Genomic DNA, 25,123 nt, shown 5'->3' with positions numbered 1-25,123 from the left:
ACCATAACTTATTTACAACTTTTTAAAGGATGGTTTAGAAAACCTCTTAGAAGTACTACAACTGCATTCAAGACTTGCTTATGTGGCTTTTTCATAATGATATGTATTAATTTACATTTATTTGATCTGCATAACACAAGATCAGTGCCAAGAACCACTGCAGGGATCTAAACCGTAAGATGCAAGATGGGCAGGTGCCCCATCACTAGTTGCAAAAGAAGGTGCATGCCCGAAAACAGACAGAGGTGGTCAATCTGTTGTGTAACACTGGGCAAAAGTGGCAGTTTAAGGAATATCTAAAGACCTGTGGAACTAATCAGGTTGTTCAAGCCACAGAAAACATGGAGCTCAGCACAAGGAAAGCATGTGGAGAATAAGCAATAAAGGGCTTTTGGATGAAATAACCAAAAAGATTTCAAGAGCTAAGATGGCCAGAAGTAACTGGAGTTCAACAACACAGATGGATAACTGGCAAAGAGAGGACTATGTGCAAAGAAAATGACGCTTCCTCATCAGCTACTTCATTTCTCTTCTTGTACAGTTTCTCTATGTGCCAGTGAAGCATCATACAATACTACTAATAAAAAAGAAGCTAGATAATCAGTCCAGGTCTTGTGCTGGCCTGGTTAAAGAGGGGAGGGTTCATTAAAGCACAGCTCTAGTCATTATTTAAAAAACAACAAGGAAAAGAAAAGACTTTAAAATAGAGCCAAGTTATTGTCTGTTCTAAAATTATTTATTCTCCAGTTGAGTAGCACCAGTATAATCAGGAGAATGCTAACTCTGCTCGTCTAAGCTCCTCCTGTCCCTAACTTCCGCTGTAAAAAGAGAGGTTTACTTTGGTTAAACACAGCTTTTCCAGTTTCATTAAGATACAATAATGTTGCATTTTTTGGTGCTCAGTTACTTCAAACTTCATCTAATACTTGCTGCTAGATAATCAACAAACAAGAACCACAAGACGCCAAGGCATTACTTCAGATCAGCACATCGGTCATTAAATACAAGGTTTTCTTCTGCTGAAGAATCATTTATTTAGCACCGCTTCCTTTGACTAACAGCAGACCATCACACTTCAGATCCGATTTTGTCTTCTTTGAACACAGAGGTTTCCACTATGTGGAACAAGAAACAAGAACTTATCAGGCTGAGATTAGAGCCTTTTAAACATTTTCATGCTATTTGATCCTTGCAACAGGATGCAGACTTTGGAGAGTTTCACTGAACAAAAGCAAAGCACCGTGAAAGACTGGCAATGTAATTTATAGGAACCACTGATGCCGTTCAGAGCCACTTTTACTTCTGTGACTGTCATTTATATATATTTTCTGTAGTACTGTTTCAATTATTTTGATATATTTATAAAATAGGTGCACGCACACTGTATAGCCCATTTTAAGTCTCCCAGAAGGTATTTTTTCTGCAAATTAACCTAAAAATCACGCTCTACAAAGCATTCTCTTAGATACTTCTTTGGTGGACATTTAAAGCGTGACCAAATTTGCAGCTGTATCACAACTGGTGATGCAGCAAAGATCTGAAGAAGCTGAAAGTACGGTGGGAAAATTAGAACAAGAGTTTTGAAATTATTATACAGATGAGAAATGCCTTCATGCACAAAAACTTTAAAGGCCCATATAGCTTTGAGAAGAAACTCTTCTTCACCTTCTCTCTCAAATCTCTAGCCTTAAGATAATGGCCCACAGTAAGAAAAACAAATACATGATTCAGTGCAGTGGATCTCAATTATCTAGCTCTCCATTTAGCTTTGACTACCCAAGGACCTAGGACCCCCAGCACATTCGTGTACCTCACGCTGTGGCTGGCAGGGCAGAGCGACCTGTGCAGAGCTGCACAGCAAGTCCTGCAACCACCTTCCAAAAACGCTTCCAAATCAACTCCTGCTTCAGTTATGCTGATTTTTAAAGAATATCTATGAGGGGGGGGGGTTAGCACCCCTGCACCTTTCAGGATTTGTCCAACTGGGTGTAATGGCTGCAGGACTAACAGCTAAGCCAGAACCCTCACTGCATGCACTGCCTCCTCGTCCTCCCCAGGTATCAGCAATCTCTCAGTGACAACACTCCTAGAACCACAATTTACTTAATAGGTGATTGGTAACAGATATTTGTAAATTACAAACTTGTCTCAAAGTTTAAAAGGCGTCCCATCATTTTAATCTCCTCTAAAAACCGTCTCAAACAAATTCACTTCAGCCCAAACACTTGCAAGTTTGGGTTCAACCCCAAGGGACTGGCAGATTAGCTATCTGGAGCATTTTAGCTAAATCTACTCAGCAGTTTGAGCTCTACATCTATAAAAACAAACCATTATTTGCTGTATGTTCTACTAAAAAGTTTTATGTGCACTATGACTAAATGTGACTTACTCTGTCTTAAAGATCTCATTGAGAATAAACGTGCTTGAAAGAAACTAGTGAAGTCTGAGCTCCCACCTTCCTCCTAGGAGCATGCAAGAAGGATTTTCAAAGGCTGCGGAGCATCAGCTGTAGAAAGCAGCCAAAGCCTCAATGTTCACAGGCATTTCCTTTATTTTTTATGTAATTTAAAGCAAACAAACGAGATGTAACTAATCATTAGAGCTAAGAGATTATGTAGAGTGCACTTCCCTTGAGGTGTTTCTCAGGAGTTGGAGTGACTTGGGAGCTTAAGTCCCATTTTTAGTAATTCTTCATGAGGCTTAGCTTGATAAGCACCTAACTGCTGAAAACACACTATGGGTGCCCTGAAACCCCACCTTCTAGTGGCAGAGGAGTCACAGAGCTCATTTCTGTGGGCTGAGCTGTAGAAAACATCAGTTATGAACATGTGTTTTCCTACCTGAAAAATGTACCCTTCTTCTGCTATTCACTTTTATATTTGGGCTAAGTGAGGTACAAGCCTGGGTATCACAGATGCTAAGCTCTTCATAAGCTAAGTTACAAAAAAAAGAATGACCGATGCTTTTATTCTTCTTTTAAATCTCCACTGCTGTGAAACAGTTTCCTCTTTGAAAACCAACCTGACTGCAAAATCTGCTTTAAACAAGATGAAAAAAATAAAAATCTCAGTTCTTCATCCCCAGATCACTACTACAATTTGCTGTTGAACACCTCAGTCTTATTTGCAGAAGGACTGATCAGAGATTAGCAATCACCTAAAACTGCTACATGTAGCAGGACAGACAGCTGGAATCCACTACCAAGGCTAATGACTCCACTGCATCCACCTACAAAATTCACTTACCTCAACATTTTCATAAAGTGGACAAATACATGCACAGGTCTCACCTCAAAATCTCCTGGACAACTGGAAGTTTGGGTGCTCAACACCTTTAAAAGCTGTGCTTTACATGTCTTAAGTTAATCACCCAAAGATAAAAGGTTTAAAATAAACAAATAACCTTTTAATAACGTATGCTTTTGACCATCCTTTGAAGCCAAATATGAGAATAGAAAAAGCATTTTAACATCTAAGAGAAAACATGGGCTTTTTTTTAAGGCCATAAGGCATACAAGGCAGGAATGACACATTTTGTAAGATGGGCTGTAAGCTTTTATATGGAGTAGAAGGTATTTTGCTTTGGGTTTGGATCAGAGATTTTTCCCTATTTTCAACTTAACTTTGAGGTGGGATTTCTAATGACGGACCTCAGACAGGAGTATAAACAGGGCATAGAAGTTAGAAACAGCAGCTGGCTGTTGGAGTCAGAAGAAGGGCAGGCCTGGCAGAGAGGAAAAATCCATTTCTAACCCTGGTACAGCCCCTGCCTTGCTGGGCAGCCGCTTCCTCCTGCTGTGTCACTTCTTGAACATCTTTCAAGCAGTTCTGCTTACTGATCTCTGTTATTTTAGAACATGTTAGTGTCTATACAGCACTGAATCCTAAAAACGCTGTACTAAGCATTATTATTTTTATTGTCAGCACAGTTGTTATCCTGCACACATTTAAGCAGACTTGATAAATTTTGAAAGTATCACCATCTGAGTAATTTTTTTTCCCAAAAATAAATTGTCATCTCCTTGTGCACCCATGAAGTTCAGTTATAAAGCAGAAAGCATCTTGTCTTCCAAATTATACAGCACACTAATAAGATGCACTGCAGGACATAAGTACGTAACAGTGCACACACACAACCAAGGGAAAGTACATGGGAAACCATTCATATCAAATGTAGTTAGCAAAGCAGCAGTTCTCAGAGTGATCAATTTTTGGATGTCAAGCTTTTCAACTGGATGGCGCACCTGAAAATACTCAGTAGGAAATGGTCCTTCACTTCTAACAGAGGGTCATCTGTTCAACCACCCCCAGGTCTGACTTCAAGCCAATTCCCACAGAAAACAATTAAAGTATCCTTGAGAGGGGAAGAGAAAATAAAAATGACCTGAGATTCATCTAAACCACAGACTTTTTGAATACATGTTCACAAGGCTCTACAGGTATGTACATTTATATATACTATACATATATATATATACATACTCATCCAAAATGTATGCTTCATCACCACTGTTCTGCAATCTGGAGTTTGTCAAAACCTATCTAGTGCATCACTATTCAACAAACAGTAATCAAGTTTCAAAGCCACACAGATGGCCAGTTACCAACCTCCCCTTTCCTTTAAAGCATAAAACAATGTGTCTGCTTTATACCTGCTGTCAACAAGCCACATTCAGAGCACTGGATCCTCAAACCAAGCCTCCCTACTCCCAGCAGCACCCTGCTGCCAGGAGCCTGTGGACATTTTGGGGAGCACAGAGGGAAGGACACAAGGGCAGAAGGAACAGATGAAGTATAGAAAGAATTATGAAAAAGAGACAATTTGCTTTAAATTGCAGAGCTAGCAGCAGTGATAACACTATTGCTTTACAAGTGAACAACAGATATGCCTTCTCTCAACTAGTTTTAGTGCCATCCTTCAGTGGATAAAGGGGCATTTCTGGGCTTCCAGCCATGCATGAAGTACAGCAGATTGGGTCGGGTCCAACGCTGAGCCCATCTGATGCATTAATGTGGAAAATATTATGCTCCCTTTCCCAGAAAACAAATGCTGGATTCAGTTTCAGAACCTGTTACTTCTATTACCATGTGAAATCAACAGCAGCCTCACCCAATCATTCTGCTCACTAACCTCACAGAGGTACCCAACATGACCAGCTGTGGAGCTCCTCTAATCTTCTTCTTCACTATTTTACCTTCTATGCTAAATTTGGAGAATAGAGGCAGAGAGGGAAAAAATAATAACAAAGCCACAGAAAGCGTTGATGCTTGAAGGGCACGATTCACAAATTCCTCATGAGCAACACAGAAGCCACAGGAATCTTCAGTTCCTGCTTGTGACGAGCTCACGGGTTTCTGCCACTGTGCATGTCTGCTGACTGGCATCAGTCCCCTTCCCACCCCATCCCATCCCCAATCCGACCCTCCACTTCCCTGGAGGGTGCCCCAGTCCCTTGCCCTCAGCAAAACATCAGAGCCTGAACATCTGTTCCACCACAGAATGGGATCTTCACCCACAGGATGCTCATTTTCAACTTTATTCATACAACCTGTATGAAATAAGAATTGGATAAAAGGTGTCCCTTCCACTCACCAAAAAGAGAGTGTCTTCCACTATGTAAAATAATGGAGGAGAAAAACTACCAAAAAAAAAAAAAAAGAAGGAAGTGGGTGTATGATGTCTACTGGAGTACAGGAAGGAAACAATGAATGCAAAAAGCAGTGAGGGAGGTTTTAGCTGTAATTGGAAAAAAATTCTAGCAGTAAAAATATTTAAACCCTGGAAATGACTGCCCTTCTGAATGATGAACTGTCAATAATCCCCAACTTCTAAGAACAGGTTAGACAAATAATTATCAAAAGTGATACACATAAATGATCTTGCTGAGAGGTAAGTGAAGACCTCCATGACTGCAGAGGACCTTCCACCTGTATTTTTGTCATTCCAATGCTATAAATCAAAATATGCCAATATCTATCATATTTTCTAAACATCTCTCTGAGGCAACAATATTTAAGCTACCAGTATAATAAGTGAGCAATTATTTGGCATAAATGATGATACGGGAAATCTGGCAACACACCAGAAATAAAAAATGCAGTCATGTATCTCCTAAATGATAGAGTATGGGAAAGTATTCAGCATATTTTTTAAACTGAACATTGTATGAGTTTAAGGTTGTTAAAATCTGTTCAAGTTTTTTCCATTAAAAAAACAGCAATTCTCTCTATCAACAAGACAAGGCTCTGAGGTAATGACAGTATATCCAGCTTTCCCATTAAGTTTAACACATGTATGTGTATGGACATACACACACAGATATTTTAATAAATAAAAATAAATAAATCTTTACCAATCACAGCGCAGCTTTCTGTAACAACTTTTATAAATGCCACAACTTTTCCTATGCATATTGGGTACTGCAGATGATGGCGAGACCTTGTTTTCGCTGAAATCAATTAGTGAAGACGTATGGCAGCACGGCCAATTTGCTTCAGCAGGGCTACACTATTTGCAAGAGCAGCCCATAGCGTGTGCAGCTTGGCATCGCCTGCTCCATCCCCAGAGCTTGTCCTCCAGAGGTAGCTGCCCAATTGGGTAATGAACAGAGCCTTCTGACAGCCTAAAAAGGGCCTGGGTTTTTATGCAGGGAGGAACCAGGGTGCACTCAGCCCCATAAAACATAATTTCCATAACAGGTACCCACTCAAGTTTGTGCAGAACTGGCAGATCAGGGTCCCCATACTCCTGTGAGTGGGCTCCTGTAATGGTCTAGAAATAACTATGCACATTGGGCTCAAGTATACTGTAAACTCAAAACAGTTCATTAGACTTAACAATATATACTGACAAAACTTGTTTAGGAACAGAGAAAATTAGCCAACTATTCATAATGGTTATTCTCTGGGCTTTTTGTTGTCTTTCACTCGGCTTGTGGGTTTTTGGTTTGGGGTTTTTTGTTTGGTTGGTTTTGTTTGGTGTTTTTTAGTGGTTTTTGTTTGTTTGTTTTTAACTAGAAAGCTTCTTCAAAGTCTGATGCTTTCTTTAGGTGCTTACAGAAATCTGTAACAATTTGTCGTCACTGCTTGCATAAAGAAAATAATGTGCATGTTGTTTGTGGCTCACCACAGGTATTACTCAGCAAATGTTAATTATCCTGTTGGTGATTTAGTGCTGCATAGAAACATATCCTAGCATGTATCTATATCTGTCCTTCCTTATGAAAGCTCGTTACTTTTGGCTAGATCACAGAAATGACGATACCACCGAGCAAAGCAGATTTTGAACTTCAGTCTGTTGTTCACTGTTCCCCAACCCTCAAACAAAAATTGGATATAATCAGATTACATAACAAATGTTGATAGCTTCACTAAAATAGTGGTGAAAAAGTGATGATTGGTCTCACCTATTTCGTTAGCCAGATTTGCTTTCCCCCAGCTACCTCTTTCCCTCCAGAAGCCTGCACTGCTCTCAGAATCCTTCCTTCCCAATGCAGCATGGCAGGCAAAGGTGACCTCAGTATCTTCCAGGCACACAAATACACTCAATGACTAATATGAGAACAGGAGCTTTTAACCATGCAATTCCTTCATTCAGCACAATACAATTTATCCCAAACATTGCTTATAGAATATATCATAGAAGCTTGAGGAAAGAGTAATTTCAGCGTATTTGGAAGTGTACCTATTGGAGAGGACGAAACGTGAATTTCTCATTGGAACTGAAGGGAAGGTTTTAGAAGTCCCACTGTGAAAAATGTACAGCATTTGAAAGAAGGTGAGGTTTGGAGAGTGGCTGGTGTTTCTAAGGGATGTCTGGAGCAGAGACATACCCACAGAAGAACAGCACAGGGGGAGCAAGTGGGAGGAAGAGAATAGGCAGCAGTAGATGGGTGGGTGGGAGGCTGTACAGCACAGTGAGTCAACAGATTTTACAAGAAGGCAGGAGGGCAATCTAGGCCAGATGCTTTGTAAGTTCCCATGACATCAAGCGATACGTTTAGCTTGGACAAGCTTTAATTTTAAAAGAAGATAAGAAAAGCAGAAACACATAGTACTGCTTAATATTTGCACCTTGATGCAGGGATGGACAGGACAGGTTGTTTTCAGTTTTGAAGTCTGACTAAAGATTTTATCTTCTGTATTTCCTGTTTCTGATATATTTGATAGCAGGTAAATAAGCCATACTTGTAGGGCCGCAGAGAGGCCAACAGTGGTGGGGCCAATAGTAATTTAAAAGGCACAGATGGCACTAAGGACTGTGATGGATCTGGGCTCCTTCAGGAGGACTGTGTTTTACCAGACGTACAATAAAAACTACCTGGGAGCCAGGGTCCCCTCAGCTGTATCTAAGCGGTCCCCTCCATCTCGGAGGACTTCACAGGTGACACGAGGAGGCATCTGCTGCTGTGGAGGTCCAGCGGCAACCACAGCGCTGAGGGGCAGCAGCTGCTGAGACCTCAACCCTTGTGTCCCAGAAGGAACTTCAGCCATGCTGGGCAGCACTGGTACGTGGGACATCTACTGACCCCTCAGGGCTTCCTTCACAGCAACTACATTTTTCCCTGGCTTGCAAACCCAGCTCCACACCACAGACATGCTGCCTCTCCCAGTTCCTCTGCCATAATAATGATGGGCAACTCAATTAATACCGTGAACACTTTGGATGTCTGCACAACAGGTTGCCAAAAAAAAAAAAAATCCCCAAGAAAAAATGAAAAAAAACAACCAAAGATAACGAAGAACATTTGCTGCATAATGTAATTCAAAGCTTCTATCTGTAAGACCAATAAAAGCCATGTTTATTAATGTTACACATTATGTCCTAAATTAAGATGTGAAAGCTTAGTCTTGCACTGCTTTAATGTTAATGATTTATTACAAGTGTAGTACATATCTCGTTTATTTTGGTAAGACCTGTATTATACATTCAATGTACATTTTCTCTCCAAGCTTCTTACTCAGATCAAAACACAATAAAATGACAAAACTGCTGCATTCCCCTGCACATATTTGCTTCAGTGATTAGCAAGAGATAGCAAGGTATCTTCCTTTGTAATACTTAGAATTTCTGTCAACATCATCATCAAATATATACCGCAAAATATAAATAAGCGTAACCACAAGACTTTTTACGAGACATGTTTTAAAGGGCTTTCAACACCGATTAGATTTTTACTGCTGCTGTTTTTATTATTCCTGTGATCTAAAAGTACTCTAGCTACGTACTAGAAGCAGAAAGGCTACAAAGGTTAAATATCAGCAAGATATTTCTCAGGATATTAGAGGTGAGTGCACAAGTATGTCACAAAAATACATGCTTACTCTCTGATTATATATGTAGGTATATATAAATAAAAGTTATATTTAATGGCTACTCTGCACTTATTACAAGAATTACACATCTGTAATCTTGGAGTCAAGGGCTCAGCGAACCCTATACAAGCAACCACCATTACGTAAAATTAAAAAGGCAACACTAAGAAGCAAGAGATAGCATGAGCATGCCCCATACTGATAGCCCCACTATTGCCAGTCCTAAATGCTTTTCTTAAACCTTATTTCACTGCCTGCCTCAGCTTCAAGGGAGGAATGAATTGGACATTCAAGATGAAAACAAGAGACAATCCAAATTAAGATAAAGGGGACAAGCAAACAGACACAGCAGGGAACTTAAGTTTGGGAACACAGTATGGGATGAAGAATGTTCTTTGTATATAAAATTAATTAAAAGACTAACAAGTATTTTAATGCGGCTTTTCCTGGGGAAAGCATTACCCAACCACAGGCTTTACTTCATTATAAAGCTGACCATATTGATGGTACATCTGCTGCTGGTGTCCAGCCACATGTGGGCTGCTGGTATGCTCCTGGAGAGGCACAAGGACAACTCTCAGATACCCAGAATTTAGTATGATATATAATTAAAGAAAAGAAACACTCTGCTGCTGTATTTTAGCCATGTGATTCTATACTTTTTCCCTCAGTTCCCCAAGGAGGCTATTTTGAAGATGTGGTTATCAAACAAACCATTTCACAAACACTACCACTAACAGCGAATGTTTTTTCTCAAAACAAGAATGAAATTATGTTTCTAAATGTTGGTTCTATACAAAGCGTAAACATACATCTGCTTGGGAACGTTAAATATTTTAGCAAAATGTCTCATTTCATCTTTTACTCTATGGAGGGAACAGCAAGGTATGTTGGGCTGTACTTTCTCTGCTGGGACCACTAACAGCAGAAGTTTATATTTCATTCACAGCTTCCTTCTGGTCCACTGAAGATGCTCGTATCTCTGTTCCGTTCACTGTGTACCAAGCCCAGACGGCCCAAGGCCACTTATCGGACACAGTATCAGATCACCTGCAGGAATTCCTGAGGTGAAATTTAAAATACGGACCCATGCAAAATTGCAAAACCCCTTACAAAGCGAGCTTGACTAGCATACTTGAAGAACAAAACCTATTTTTTATTGTGCACATAACGCAAGCATATTACTAGAAATGGCAAAAAGTCACACTTTCTACCTCTTTAAAAAAAAATGTGTAAAATGAATGTTTTCATGGAGATGATGCTAAAGGAGTTAAGACAGAAAGTTCTAAAAATATATTACAAATAACAATCAGTGATACAACTTTGCTCAGAAAGGCTGGCTTCATATCTCTACTGACCTCAATGACACAATGTTGAATACCACTGCACAAACTAGAATATTTTAATTTTATAACATTTAAATAAAATTATATCTATGAACATAACTCTTATGTATGCAATCTCTGTAGCCATATACATGTTAACCCATTCTTGCACATTTCACAGACACACAAGTTATAAACCATGTACCCATTGACTTTTTTCTTTTTCTCAGCACAGATGGCACTTGAAGAGGAATATTTTTGTGCCACAGCTAACACAAACCACAAAGAAATTACTCTTATTGAATATTGCCTGCTGTTGAAGAGTGTTTTGAAATGACACTCCATTTTTTAAGGGAACTGAAGAGCTGAGAACAAGCGGTGCATTCACAGCAATGGCCAACAGATACAGCAGCGGCGCCGGCTGAATGCAGCTCTTCAAGAACCAGCGCCTAATGGTCAATGCAGATTAAGGACACTTTTTTTTCTCCCTGCCACATTAGAGGAATTCATTGAAATTTGCCTGGTAATGAGATCACTGTTGGCAACTCCCATCACACATATAAAATTATTTAGCCTCTTGTCTTGGCTACCAGTTGAAGAAGATTTTGAAGAGAAGCAGTTATACTTCCATAGGTGAAGACAAATCTTTCTCATCAGTGCTTTGAATATGAGATTTTCTAGAGAAATGAGAAACTTACTTACATGTATCACAGTATCACAGTATGTTTGGGATTGGAAGGGACCTCAAAAGATCATCTAGTCCAATTCCCCCTGCTGGAGCAGGAACGCCTAGGTGAGGTCGCACAGGAACATGTCCAGGCGGGTTTTGAATGTCTCCAGAGAAGGAGACTCCACAACCTCTCTGGGCAGCCTGTTCCAGTGCTCTGTCACCCTCACTGAGAAGAAGTTTTTTCTCAAATTTAAGTGGAACCTCTTGTGTTCCAGCTTGATCCCATTACCCCTTGTCCTATCATTGTTTGCCACCGAGAAGAGCCCGGCTCCATCCTCATGGCACTCACCCTTTATATATTTATAAACATTAATAAGGTCACCCCTCAGTCTCCTCTTCTCCAAACTAAAGAGACCCAGCTCCCTCAGCCTTTCTTCATAAGGGAGGTGCTCCACTCCCTTAATCATCTTTGTTGCCCTACACTGGACCCTCTCCAGCAGTTCCCTGTCCTTCTTGAACTGAGGGGCCCAGAACTGGACACAATATTCCAGATGTGGTCTCACCAGGGCAGAGTAGAGGGGAAGGAGGACCTCTCTCAATCTACTAACCACCCCCCTTCTAATACACCCCAGGATGCCATTGGCCTTCCTGGCCACAAGGCCACAGTGCTGGCTCATGGTCATCCTGTTGTCCACCAGGACCCCCAGGTCCCTTTCCCCTACACTGCTAATATGGAATTTCCCAACCTATACTGGAACCTGGGGTTGTTCCTGCCGAGATGCAGGACTCTACACTTTCCCTTGTTAAATTTCATCAGGTTATTCCCCGCCCAACTCTCCAGCTTGTCCAGGTCTTGCTGGATGGCAGCACAGCCCTCCGGCGTGTCAGCCACTCCTCCCAGCTTGGTGTCAACAGCAAACTTGCTGATAGTACACTCTATTCCCTCGTCTATACACGTATGTGTATATATACATATGTATGTGTACATGCATAAGAAAAATCATCTTTTGAAAATAATAATTACCCAAAATAACACAGACTCCAATATCAGGCGGAAGGATGACTTAGCATTACCACATTTAATTGTATAATCTAATTTTCCTGCTTTTATTTTTCATTGGAATTTCATTCCCTGGGAACACCATTGCAAGTCCATATTAAAATACTGGATAATAACACTGGCTAAGATCACCAGCCGGTGTTAAGAAGTTCCCCCTCCTAATATTAATACTACTGCACACATCAGAAAACAGAGTGAATGATGAAAATTATGGAAACCCAGGAACAATGAACTAAGAGGTCTGTGTGATGACCAGTTGCTACAAAAAGCCCCACCAAACAGAAAGTGAGAAGTAAGCTTCATGTGTGTTCTTGCTAGTCCATCACTCTCAAATCACATCCTGCTCTCACAGGATCAAGTGCAATAAACCAGGCTCAAAGACCACAGCCACATGTAGTTGCCATTATACCAAACTGTGTGAAAATCACTATCAAATGAAAACACCATCAGGAAAGAACAGAAAAAGCACTTTGCTTTATTCGTGAGATTAATATTCCCTCTGCTTTGAATGTTACCAGGAAAAAAACTACCTCAAGAGTAATAGGACAAGGGGTAATGGGATCAAGCTGGAACACAAGAGGTTCCACTTAAATTTGAGAAAAACTTCTTCTCAGTGAGGGTGACAGAGCACTGGAACAGGCTGCCCAGGGGGGTTGTGGAATCTCGTTCGCTGGAGACATTCAAAACCCGCCTGGACATGTTCCTGTGCGACCTCACCTAGGTGTTCCTGCTCCAGCAGGGGATTGGACTAGATGATCTTTTGAGGACCCTTCCAATCCCAAACATACTGTGATACTGTAATGCTAACTCATTCAAAATTCACACTTTAACAAGAATATTATGTTGGCAAAATCCTGCTGGATAGGCCAGCCAGAGTATCTAAGATTGGTGATAAAACAATAAACTGTGCCAGTCACATAACTGGTTCCTCTACAGGCTGCAACTGATTGAACACGATGGCTGTGGGGACGACAGTAACACAGTTAAGTATTAATACAAGAAATCTTGAAACTCTCAGATATGCACACAGAACAATACAAAGGAGAGAAATGGGAGAAGTGACAAAAGTCCACAGAAAAATAAAGATACATTATGCACTCTTTGAGAGTAATTTTTTCTACAGCAGGGGATGTTACACCCTTTCCAACACATGATCCTCTCCAACGTATCACTGTGGCTCTCTGGCAGCGGGGACTCCTGAATGGTAATGTCCAGTGTGCACCACCCAGCTGTGAAATCTGATCTTACTTATAGCAAGCTCAACCATCCCTATGTTCAGCCACTCTTGGAATGAGACAGTCCTACTGAGTGCATCCTCTGTTCCCCAGCACTCCTGAGACTTGATCCATCTCACCACTTGAAAGGTGACTTTCCAACAGTCTGCAAGCTGTCACTAACGCTGTCATCTGCCTCAGCACCGTAAGAAGTCGGTTCAGCTATCAAGGTAACAAACACCACGGACACTCAGGCAAGTAATCTGGAAGATGACAATTCAGTTACATGAGTAAGGTGACTTCTGGAGTTCTGGTCTGGCTCTGCGGTAGCTACCCGCAGAGTTTTTATTTGCAATTTAACCTACATTTTTCAAAGCAGCTTCTGCTACACTGATTTCACATGCCGCAAGCAGATCAAAGGCATTTAGAGCAGCATCAGGAAATACATAGTTTTTTACTTCAAATTATGCTAACAGGCTGATTCTCCAATTGCTCTTTGGATAAGCATCTTCTTCTTAACAGTCAGACCCTAGAAGGCCCCACACCTTTTTACAGCAGACTATGACGAGCAGTTTACCATCAATATTAAGCATAATCAAGCTCTAATGACTGCTTGGGTGAAATCCAATCAAGCTGCACACAAATTGAACTAAAGAAGTCTAGCAAAACAAAGCAACAATTTACTACTTCAGTAATTAGCTGATGTGGATATTTGGAGAAGCTGCTTTTAAATGCACAGTATTGGCAACTAGCAACATTTTTACAGAAGCCCTGAAATATAGGAATGACTGTGGGAACAATTCTCATTACATGAAAAACGATCGTTTTCAAAGTTTCAAACTATCGTGGATGCATTGAAAATGAAACTTAAGGAATGGGAGCACTCAACCTATAGGATAGTGGAAAAATTTGGAGAAAACCTCACACCTCAATGAAATGCTTTTGGGTTGGTGTGGCAGAATGCAAACCCCCCTCTCTCCCCCTCCCTCCTTCAGTATGGAAGGAGTAGGCACATCTCCCTCTCTCTCTGCTGTTTGAGGCTAACAGCTTCTTTTGTTTGGCCCCAGAGCACCCTGGCCAGGGCCATTCGGAGAAGGGAGTGCCGAGGCGAGGTGCCACTGAGCCGCTGGGCACCTGCAGCCAGTGTGGGGGTGCAGAGAAGCTTCTAGAATGCCTACAGTCAGATCTGCTCAGCCAGTATAAAAACGGGATTCTTGTCGAGACTCTGCCCATTGTCGCGGGTCTCTCAGAGCAGGAGTGAGATGCTGCCGCCGAGAGCCCCCCCCCAGGATGGAGACTCCGCTTGCCTTGCCGCCACGGGTGTGAGTAAAACTTCTCGCAGGATTGCGAGTATATTTATACTTTCCATGCACATATGCGCGTGTAACTTTCCGTGCTCAATATGAGCACGTGTAAAATTAATCCTTGCATAATTGCGGGTGTATTTTCCTTCCATGCACATTTGCACGCGTAACTTTCCGTGCTCAATACGAGGACGTGTATAAATTATTTCCTCGCACAATCGCGAGTGTATTTTCCTCCCGTGCTTCCACATAAACACGTGTAATATTCCGTGCACATCTGCACGTGTAAGTAAATTAACCCTCGCAGGATTGCGAGTGTATTTTAAATTTACCCTTGCAGAATCGCGAGTGTACACTTCCCGTACTCACTATGAGTACGTGTATCTCTTTAAAATAATCTCGCACCATGTTCAGGCAAGTGTGTACTCCTCCGGGACTCAGGGACGGCTCCGGCATTGTTTTGGGTGAAGCCATGTGCATGCACTCTGTGGACCGCCTGTTGTATTAGTTGCTGCCCCTTACTAATTTTCCTCAACTGATATCCGAACCTGTATTTAAGTCACTTTTGGAGTGCTAAAACCCTGTTTCTCACCAGTTTAATAAAAGTTGTTCTGGACCCTGTTGTCCCTTAAACTAACCTCAGGGTGCCTCCATGACAGTTGGAAGGGAAGCTAGAGAGCACAGCAGCTCGCAGAGGTACAGTCAGTAAGTGTGAAGCACAGCTTGGCTTCTTGGCCTTTTGGTTTCATCCAGTTTGACTGAAAAGCCTCAGTAGCCAACAGTTTATGTCCTCTGAAGTTGCCCCATCAATCTTTGCTGACAAAATTGTGAGAGATACAGGAAAGAAGCTCCCTCAAAAAGAACTGAGAAACATTCTAAAACAGATGGAGGAGAATAACAAAAGACAACCTCTGGATAAACAGAAAACCACAATTTGATTGTCAGGTTCTTCCCTCTGCAAGCAGACTGGGAAGTCCTCCTAGTGAGGATATCATGGTTAAGCAGATGCTGCTTTTGATCTTGGAGGCTCCTCAAGAGTTTTGTCTGTTTCAGTTTCCACTGAAATGCACGGTGCACAATCAGTCATGCCTAACAGGCCTTATGGATCAACACCACAATCCATAATCAGAAGGCTGCCCAGGGCTATGTTCCTGGAGAGATCAGGCAAGAAAATCATCTAGTGATGAAAATGCAGCACTGCCTATACAGTTTATTTATAATGACGGTCAGAAAACATGGCTGCAATTCATTTTGCCCCAGTTTTCTATAGCTATTCTAGAAGGACCTAAGGAGGCAATGGGGGAAAGAATTCCTAGAGACATTTAATTTACTTTATTTCAATTATTTAACATATTCTTCCACTAAATTATAAACTCATTAGTAGATAAAGTATAGGTATATGAATAAAACTTCTTTTTTTAACATAAAAGAAACAGAACATAGCAAAATCCAGTATCTTGTTGTCATGGCAAATGTCACTGCTGAATAGCAGTGAACCAGAAGAGCACAGGAACTGGATGGTTTTATTGCACAACAGCTATTTTCACACTATAGAAGTGCTTAAGCAGCTGGCGTTTAGCTTTGGATTGTCCTTTAAGGGCACAAACTTGACGTAGAAAAAGTCAGGCAGTTAGAAAGTTTATATTTCTCTCTTTTTTTCACAGAAGACAGGGTACAGGAGGACTGGGGAAAAGAGAACAATGTGGCAAGGGGATAATACAAATTTTCACAGTATTTTGAGGTCACCTAGCAAAAGGTTAACAAAAGCAAAACCTATTCAAGCACTCCCACCCATCAGAGGGGTAGGAGTGATGACTGCCTAGTTCCTTCTTTAATTCTCTTAAGCTTTTGGATGTTTCCAGCTACTTCTTTCTGGGACAGCAGAAAGGACACCACTTCTGACAATAATGCATATAAATTTTGAAGAGTTTCCAGTTACAGCTGGTCAATACACTTCTGCTTAGAGAGACCTTTAACCCCACCAACACTTCCAGATATTTATTCTCACATTTTACTGAAAAAAAAAAAAAAAGAAACTTCATCCCTTCACCTCCATCACCCATCTGTCCATCCTCATCCTCCGAGATGTAGCTGCCCAAATGACTGGTAGACCTGTGCTTGCTTCTGCCCACAAGACAACGTGGTTTTTGTCCCTCAGTGACACCACCCTCTTTTTAGAAAATTACCTTTCACTACTCAGATCTTAGAGATCTGGGCTGTGGTCTGTCGCTCACGTTTGAACTGGAAGTCAATCTAAAACGTATTCTGCTCTGCTGTACAGATAACATCTCAATTCTCAGAGATAATTGCAGTTTATAGTCGAGAGGTCAGACGCCTTTCTCCAAGGCAGCAGTCCTTTATGCACCAAAACTACCAATAATTTTAAACTTTAAAGGGAAAGGAAGTCAAATTTCCTTATTATATTAAATAATTCATCTACTCAAATTGAACAGTTTCATTTATGCTCATCTGAGTTTCAGAAGTAGGAAAGCTATTTAACTCGTATAAATTTTGTTCAAAATGAGTGAATGAAGAAATCTGAGAAGGGGAAAGATATAATGTTGTTAACCTCTCATTTCATTTTTGCATTCCAAAACATAGAAATCAGTAAAAAAAAGTCAGAGTCTCCTGTTTTACTCCAAAAGACACTTCCAGTACATCACACAACAGAAAAAGTCTGTAGTATTTTTCCAAAATGAAGCAGAAAATGTAAACAATGAACTGTAAAATTTAGTTCAATTTCAATATTAGAATTCTCCTGTATGCAATAATATACTTATTTCAGGTCTGCTACACTTAGCCTGATACTATTACTTTAAGGAGCTGCCCTATGAAACACCTTGAATATGCCAGGACTTCGACGGTTAAGACACCTCCCTTGTACACCTGAGACCTCAGTTCAGGTCCTGGCTCCAAATACCACAACAAAAGAACCTGATCCCACGCTCCAGCCAAGTATGTAACTGTTGGGCTGTTAATTAGATCCAATTAGCTAAACAGTTATGCACTTGCCCGGAACATGGAAGGTGTGGGATCAGGTTCTTTTGTTGTTAATTCTTTAGATATACTCCTTCTTTCCAGATTTCTTTAACAAACAAAATTCTGGAGTGCCCACAATTTCCATTAGTTTCCCAGTTTCCTACCACGCAGGTCAGACACCCGCCAGCCTGCCCCGCTCCACAGCTCCATCCTCCGTAATTTCAGTGCACCTGAGCATCAACCACCTGAAACACCAGAAACTCAGTTAAGATGTTTTCACATTTCTAAAATTTCAGAGTCCATAGCAATAATGAAAACCCTGTGTCTGAATGCCTCACAAGCAACGACTATTATGCGGGTGTTTTCTGAACTGTTAGTTATTTTAGATACAGTGCCTCACAAACATTTTTGTTCTTATTCATTGAGAACCTTAAAACCAGATAAGATGGGATGGGCTTTGTTTTATTTTGTGGTCAAAGTGAAGGATACTTGTCCATGTTACCAGCTCTTTTCCAGAGCTCTCATAGAGATATTCATATGCCCTTGTTAATCAGGATTCTGCAGAATTATAAACTTCTGTCTCAAAATCACTTACATATTGTCCTGGGTTTAGTGGGATACTGCAAAATTTAATATTACCCTTTGGCTTTTGAGGTAAAGCAGGTAACCTTCTCAGCTCCACTAAGGTTTTAAAACAAAATAAATAGCAAGCTTCATTTCCATACAATTTTTCTACTTCAAAACAATAGCTGGAAGTTTTTTGTATAGAGACTGTACTTAGCAATAAGAAACTGAAGACCATATTAAACTCCTTATTTCTCCCACACTTCTGTAAACATCATCTGATTAATTCAAGATGACCTTACACAACTGCATATAAAAATAATCCGTGAAGGCAATCAGCAAGCTGCCAAGGCGGATGGATGTTCTCATCAGAGGAGGGGACAGCTGACCCAGCAAGGCCTGCCAGGAGCAGAACAGAGGAGGAATTCACCTCTGCGGAACACACAACTCCATCAGCACATCCTTAACAGAAGACTGGAAGTGGCTTAGGAAGAGGCAGGAGAACGTCAAAAGCCTGGACTCTCACTTCTCAGAGAATATGACTTAAGAGATCAAACTGTGCTGAAGGGGAAGAGAGACTGGGCATTAACCTCATTACAACAACAAATATTTAGTAACATCTCCAAGCAAATGTTCTAATGCTCTTCCTGTCCCCTATGGATAAATGGCCCAATAAATCACCTCAGATCAAAAGGGAAACTTAAACTTGTTCTTAGAACTTAGTAATAGTGACCAAGAGATGTCAATCATACTATCAAATTTGGACTCTAGGTTTGTTTTGTACTTCATTCTCTAATTCTGCTAATGCAGCAGCTCAACCTGCATGTCTGAAAACATGCAACAACCTAATATGCTAATTTTTCTGTCCACTACAAAGCACAGGAACAACAAGCAATTTTAGAAGACACCTTCGCGAATAAATCCATTGCCTATCATTTTAAGTATCTCATGCTCACAACTGGTGTCAGAATTAAGTCTTTATAAGGCATTAAAAATGTTTATTCATTCTCCTTTCCATCTTGGTGAAAAAATGCCCCTCCCTCCAAGGAAGGATGATCTTGCAGTTACAGCAAAGTGGAGCTCAATGCCTTCTCGAGGTGACTTATCTGCATGAAGCCACACAAAAGCGCACCTAAATCCCATACCTTAGCAGCCTGAATCGTAAAATTGAAATGCTAACGTATGGTTTGAGCAGGGGGAAGTTGGTCTAGATGACTTCCTAAGGTCCCTGCTGCCCTGACTTTTCTGATGATCCTATTTGCTTTGAGACACATAAGCATGAATAAGAAGGGCACTCTCCGGGGCTGATTACTGGTGAAAATCTCAAACAAGTATCCTAACATTTTCAAGCTTTAAATGCATCGCTTTTTACCAGATATATGTGGGGGGAAAAAATCCTGTTAAAATGCTTGTGAACTCTGCAGTTTTTACAAGTGTCCTCTGTGAGAATCAGAGGAAAACAATAGTCATCCTGTTCTGAACAATTTAGCAGAACCTGCTAGTTTATGTTGTTTTTCAGAGGGCAAACAAACAAAAAAAAACGAAGAAAACATCCCATCTGACTACATATTTTGAGAGCAGCACTGTAAACTCTGAAGGCATTTCAGTGAATATTATATGCAATTGAACTTATCTGGCAGGTTAGGAAAAAAATCTTTGCAGACAGACTGATGCCAACATGTAACACGAAATAGCAAGCAACAAAAAGAAGAAACAAACAGCTCTTGTCATGTTGCAATGTCAGTTTTTCATCATTGATACAAGTGAGTCTGTTTAGCATTACTGGATATGTTTCTTCCATACTTCAGCATTCCTACAGGAATAATTCCCTTTCTCTCTGAAAGCAGTGAAGTCCTTCCACAAAGTTCAAGTTTCCAGACACTGTATTTTTTACTCCCTACTCTTTAAATCACTAACCAGTATGAAATTCCCAGTTCCTCCTTCTCTTACTATTATTCCACTTAAATATCACGAAGGAAAATAGACAAATAAACCTTGAATGTCTTGCTGTGTCACATCTCAGATCAAAGAACAACTATTTTTCTCAAAATAACATGCTATAGTTTATAACTAAAAGTGTGACTGCCCAGATGTCAATGCTGAAGGCACAAATATTTATGTGCATTCATAACAGATGCTCAAGGAATAAAAAATTAAAAAGTAATACCAAAATCCCCAAATCCTCATTTTGTACAAATTTTATTTTCCTGCATTGGCCTTTCCTCACTATTTTTTTCTATTAATTCATTTCATAGAACACATTATGGCCCAGCTGTATACCTATACAGAGATATAATGGAACGTAAGATATTACATCCTCACCACGCAGCTTAAGCCATCACACACTCCCAGGAGTATAAAAAGGCCGCAGGTATGACAGTAAAAAAATAAAATAATAACAAAAAAATTGCTTGCAGGTAAGATGATTCTATGTCTAATTTAGAAAATTACTTCTCAGGGTGAAGCTGGGTCAACAATTTCTTCCTGTTAAGACACATCCTCTTCTGGAAGTACCTCAGCTGCAGCACATTATAAAAGCAAAAACATTGCAAAAGCAATACAAAGTCCTACGCTGCAGATGGTCTCAGTTTCTGCTACTAGTGTTTTCTAGCAGATCTCTCATGTAGTGGAGTTGCGATTGACTCTGGACTGCTTAGACACAAATACTAGTCTTATCAGTTCATTGTACTGCTTACCAAACCTGCCTCTAACATGCCATTTAAAAAAAAAGAAAAAAAGGCTTAAAACAAAACACAGACAACAAAACAACACACAAGTCTCCTTACCTTGCTGGAGGCACATCAATATTTGAAGAAACAACCTTGCGCTTCTGTTCCAGAAGACAAACAGAACGAGTGTTTTCCTTTTCATACTCATGAGCTCTGTTTGGTTTTTTGGTCTCTGCTGGTTTTGTGTCTTCCTCCTTTGCGGTGAACAGGAGAAACTGTTGGTCTGGCAGTTTTTGACTGATGTCACTTTTTACATCCTCCTGTTGGAATGCAGGGAAGGTCATTTCGCGCTTGATGCTGGCTGCCTGTAAAATTAAAAGAAATTATTAAATTTTCGTCTAATGCTCCTAAAATGTAGGGGGAGAAAAACCCAATACCCATAGGCATTTACTTCTAATTAGCTCTTTGAATCAGAGAATACCATTTCTTTGCCCTTCATAAATTCTGAAACCACCATTAATTTCTCAACAGCATTGAAAACTATCCAGCAAAATAAGCAATTCTTGCCCATTTGATAAAGCAATCAGTTATCTCTTAATGCTAAATCAAAAAGGTATTTGAATTGAAATATTAGAAACCACTGTATATACAACATATATTTAATGTATACATATCTATGCTGTATAACTATGCAAAAGACATCCTAGCGGCCCTCCTCCTAAAATTCCAGGAAAAAAGGCAGAATTTATCCAGATAAAAAGCAACCAAGAAATTAAAGTGCTTCTGACAGCCACTTACTGGGTTCTTTAACAGCTGTATTTGTAAATGAGGGTTTCTCCAAGAGCAGAAAAACAATTTGCTACAATCCAGCTCAGCTGCCAGGAGGCAAAGGGGAGCAGGGGACACCAACAGGGTCCCCATGAGAAGCCTGGCCAGCCCCACCATCGAGAGCCAGTGGTGGGGAGCACTGACACACACAGAAACGGTGCCAGGTTGCCACTTGGACCGCCCACGCTTCACAGATCTTCAGGTCTGCTGCCTCCCATGAACAAAGACTTCCCGAGCAAATAGGTATCTTAACAAACACGCCACCTCTCCGGTATGCAATGTGTTGGTGTTTATAAAGCAAACTTGCAGGGTTGCAGTGGAGAACACTGAAAGCCAACAGAACCAAAACACTGTGTCTTCCCAGCAAGCAAAACAAAGCCCAGGATCCCAATTTTCCTCTGAAGTACCATTTCCCTGATCAGCCAGGCTTCCTCAGCTTCACAGGGCTGACCCATCTCATAGGCCATCACCAGCCTACACCCTTGCCGTACATCAGCCGAGCTCTTCCAGCCCCCCAGCTTTCTCACATGCATGGGAACACGTGTGGAAGAGACAAAGCCTATCAGAAGCATCTGTTAACAGAGTTATTTCTAGATATCTGTGCTTTTAATACCAGAAGCCTGAACTGCTAATTTGCCAGAAGTCCAGGAGATGCCCCAGGGCAGCAACCTCTCCACCCAACCCACAACAGCCAACCCAAATGCATGCCAACCAGATGACTGCTTGTCCCACAGAATCACAGAATGGTTTGGGTTGGAAGGGACCTCTGGAGATCATCTAGTCCAACGCACCTCCTAAAGAAGGTTCACCTGGAGTAGACTGCACAGGAATGTGTCCAGGCAGGTATCGAATGTTTTCAGAGAAGGAGACTCCACAACCTCTCTGGGCAGCCTGTTCCAGTGCTCTGGCACCCTCAAAGTAAAGAAGTTTCTCCCCATATTCAGATGGAACCTCCTGTGCTTCAGTCCGTGCCCGTTGCCCCTCATCCTATCGTTGAGCACCACTGAAAGGAGTCTGGTCCCATCCTCTTGACATCCACCCTTCAGATATTTATAAACACCTTGAGCAGAGACACTTCCATGCCACATGCACATCCTTGGAGAAATTCAGACAGCTTCTAGGACTTGCAAACTGGATTTTTAAATACTTGTAAGTTATTGCTGATCTTTACAATGGAGAAATTCCAGGCTGTGTCACCCTCAGATAGTAACAGCAGCAAGAAGCTGAAACTCCTATGTGAACTCTTCCAGCTTATGCCTCCTCCTTTTCATTGTCCAAAAAAATTAATGGGTGTGTTTATGCATAAAAATAAATAAAAATATATTCCTCTCCCTTCAAATCTCCCTGTTTATAGCTTTCAAACCTTGACAGGTATAAAAATGCTGCAAACTATTTTAAGAGTTCAACAGGAAAGAGAATCTTGCCAAGGTAATTTTGTGGGTTTTTTTCTGTAAAGTACATGTCATCGCTAACGCACAAATACTTAGGACCGATGATTTAATTGTCTCATTCTAGTGTTTCCACACAAGGGCTTTTAGCAGTTGCTTCAAGAACAAAACTAGAATTGTTACTTTATGAATGTAAATAGTAGGAAGAATTAGTCATTTTACACTTCTTCACACACAAACAGATGACACATTACCAAGAAAATCTGCATGGAAGACAAAACAGTCAGCATGTGATCGCACAGAATTAGGAGATGACATATGAACAATATAAATTTAATTCTGATTTAATGATTATTTTTTTCAAAAACTTAGATTCAGAGTAAGCCCTTTTCTGAGGGTCTGAGGATCTTAAGATGCTGAGCTGCCTTCAGTTTTCATCAAAATTGACTTAGAAATGATGCACAAAAGCAAAAAAAAGAAAAAAAAAGCCCCAAACCAGCCAAGTTCCAATATCCAGATCCTAAAAATCAAATGCCAAAAGAAGGTACGTATAAGACTTCCATCCCCTCCACTGCCGTATGGTCTTCCATGACCACATATCTTTTCCTCCATCCCCAGGACTTACACTTTATCTGGTGCAGAGGACAGAGCTGCACAGGGCAAGAGCAGCTATACCCACTGTGTGCAGTAGGGTGCTGGTGCAGTTAGTAGGGTGCTGGTACGCACACGTACAAAGCAGGACCCTGCTGTTTCTTCCGCCCTCTGTACAACTCTCAGCAGAGAAAGCACCGAGAGCATGGGAGAGGAGCAGAACTCCCTCCTTCCGTAATCTCCAATGTCAGACTGAACATGGTAATCATAGGGGTGATTTTGACTTTTTTTTAACTCACTAAATCCATTACTTTACCAAAGTCGGGGGGGAGGGGGGGGGGGGGCAAATTCTCAAGTTATGGAACTGTAATACTTTACTCAGTTTCAGCAAACATATTGTGCCATACATTATTAAGTGTTCTTTACAGACCTAAATAGTGATGACAAAGGTTGCAGACTCAGACTACAGCTGTGCAAATAAAGCCCACAAACATAAAGAGCATAATACTCGTAATGTGATACCAGATAACCTATTCATATGTATCAAAATTAACTCACATCCAGTTCAAATATATTCAAATAACAGCTTGGTTTTCATATGTCAGCGTGCCATAATTAATAGCTGGCCCCAAGCAAGCGTATGGAAGTGAGGAATGACAAATACCACAGAAGCAAGTGCTCAGGTTGCAGAGCTGCTGCCAAGCAGTTAGGTCCTTTGGCTACATCACAAGAAACAGCCATACTCAATGCTTGTACTAACCTTCTTTTTCTCCCTCAGTTTCAACATATGCTTGGGAACATTAACCTCTTTCTAAATCTTTTCTGCTTTAAAAGGAGGAGATCGCGTGAGAACGACAAGTTTCCCTTGGTGGCCACTCTCCAGTAGCTTTCTCCTGCTCCACAGGCAGTTTTTCTATTTTAATTCATCCATGCCTACAGGAGCCATTTCCACTTGAGACACCTGCCTTACCTGGAAGGGTAACAAGGTCTTTTGCTGGAAATCCAACCACCTGCACAAGCAGCCTTTGATGAGGGCAGTGACAAGGACCACAGCCACTGGACTGATCAGGTTTCTCTCCTTGTGGCAAACACATTGATTAACCACCACCACCCCTCTGCTTTCAAGCTCTGCTTCTCCATCACTCACAGTTCGGAGATAACATGGACAAATGCCAATATATCTTTCCAGATAAGTTAACTGTTCTGTCACACCTTAT

General features: G+C 40.9%; 1 protein-coding gene across 1 annotated transcript in view; it reads right to left on the bottom strand.

Annotated features, from left to right (window-relative positions):
* The window catches only part of ZNF704 (zinc finger protein 704), a 104,406-nt gene that overhangs the window by 62,648 nt on the left and 16,635 nt on the right, over positions 1–25,123 (bottom strand). The window contains exon 2 of the mRNA XM_082045353.1: positions 21,217–21,464. Coding sequence (XP_081901479.1) covers positions 21,217–21,464 — 248 coding nt within the window. The remainder of the gene's footprint in view (positions 1–21,216; positions 21,465–25,123) is intronic.

This window comes from Streptopelia decaocto (genome assembly GCF_964273445.1).
Source record: "Streptopelia decaocto genome assembly, chromosome: 2".
In the NCBI taxonomy this organism is placed as follows: domain Eukaryota; kingdom Metazoa; phylum Chordata; class Aves; order Columbiformes; family Columbidae; genus Streptopelia; species Streptopelia decaocto.
The sequence above is the reverse complement of the archived record's forward strand: the minus strand, read 5'-3'. Positions and strand labels throughout refer to the sequence as shown.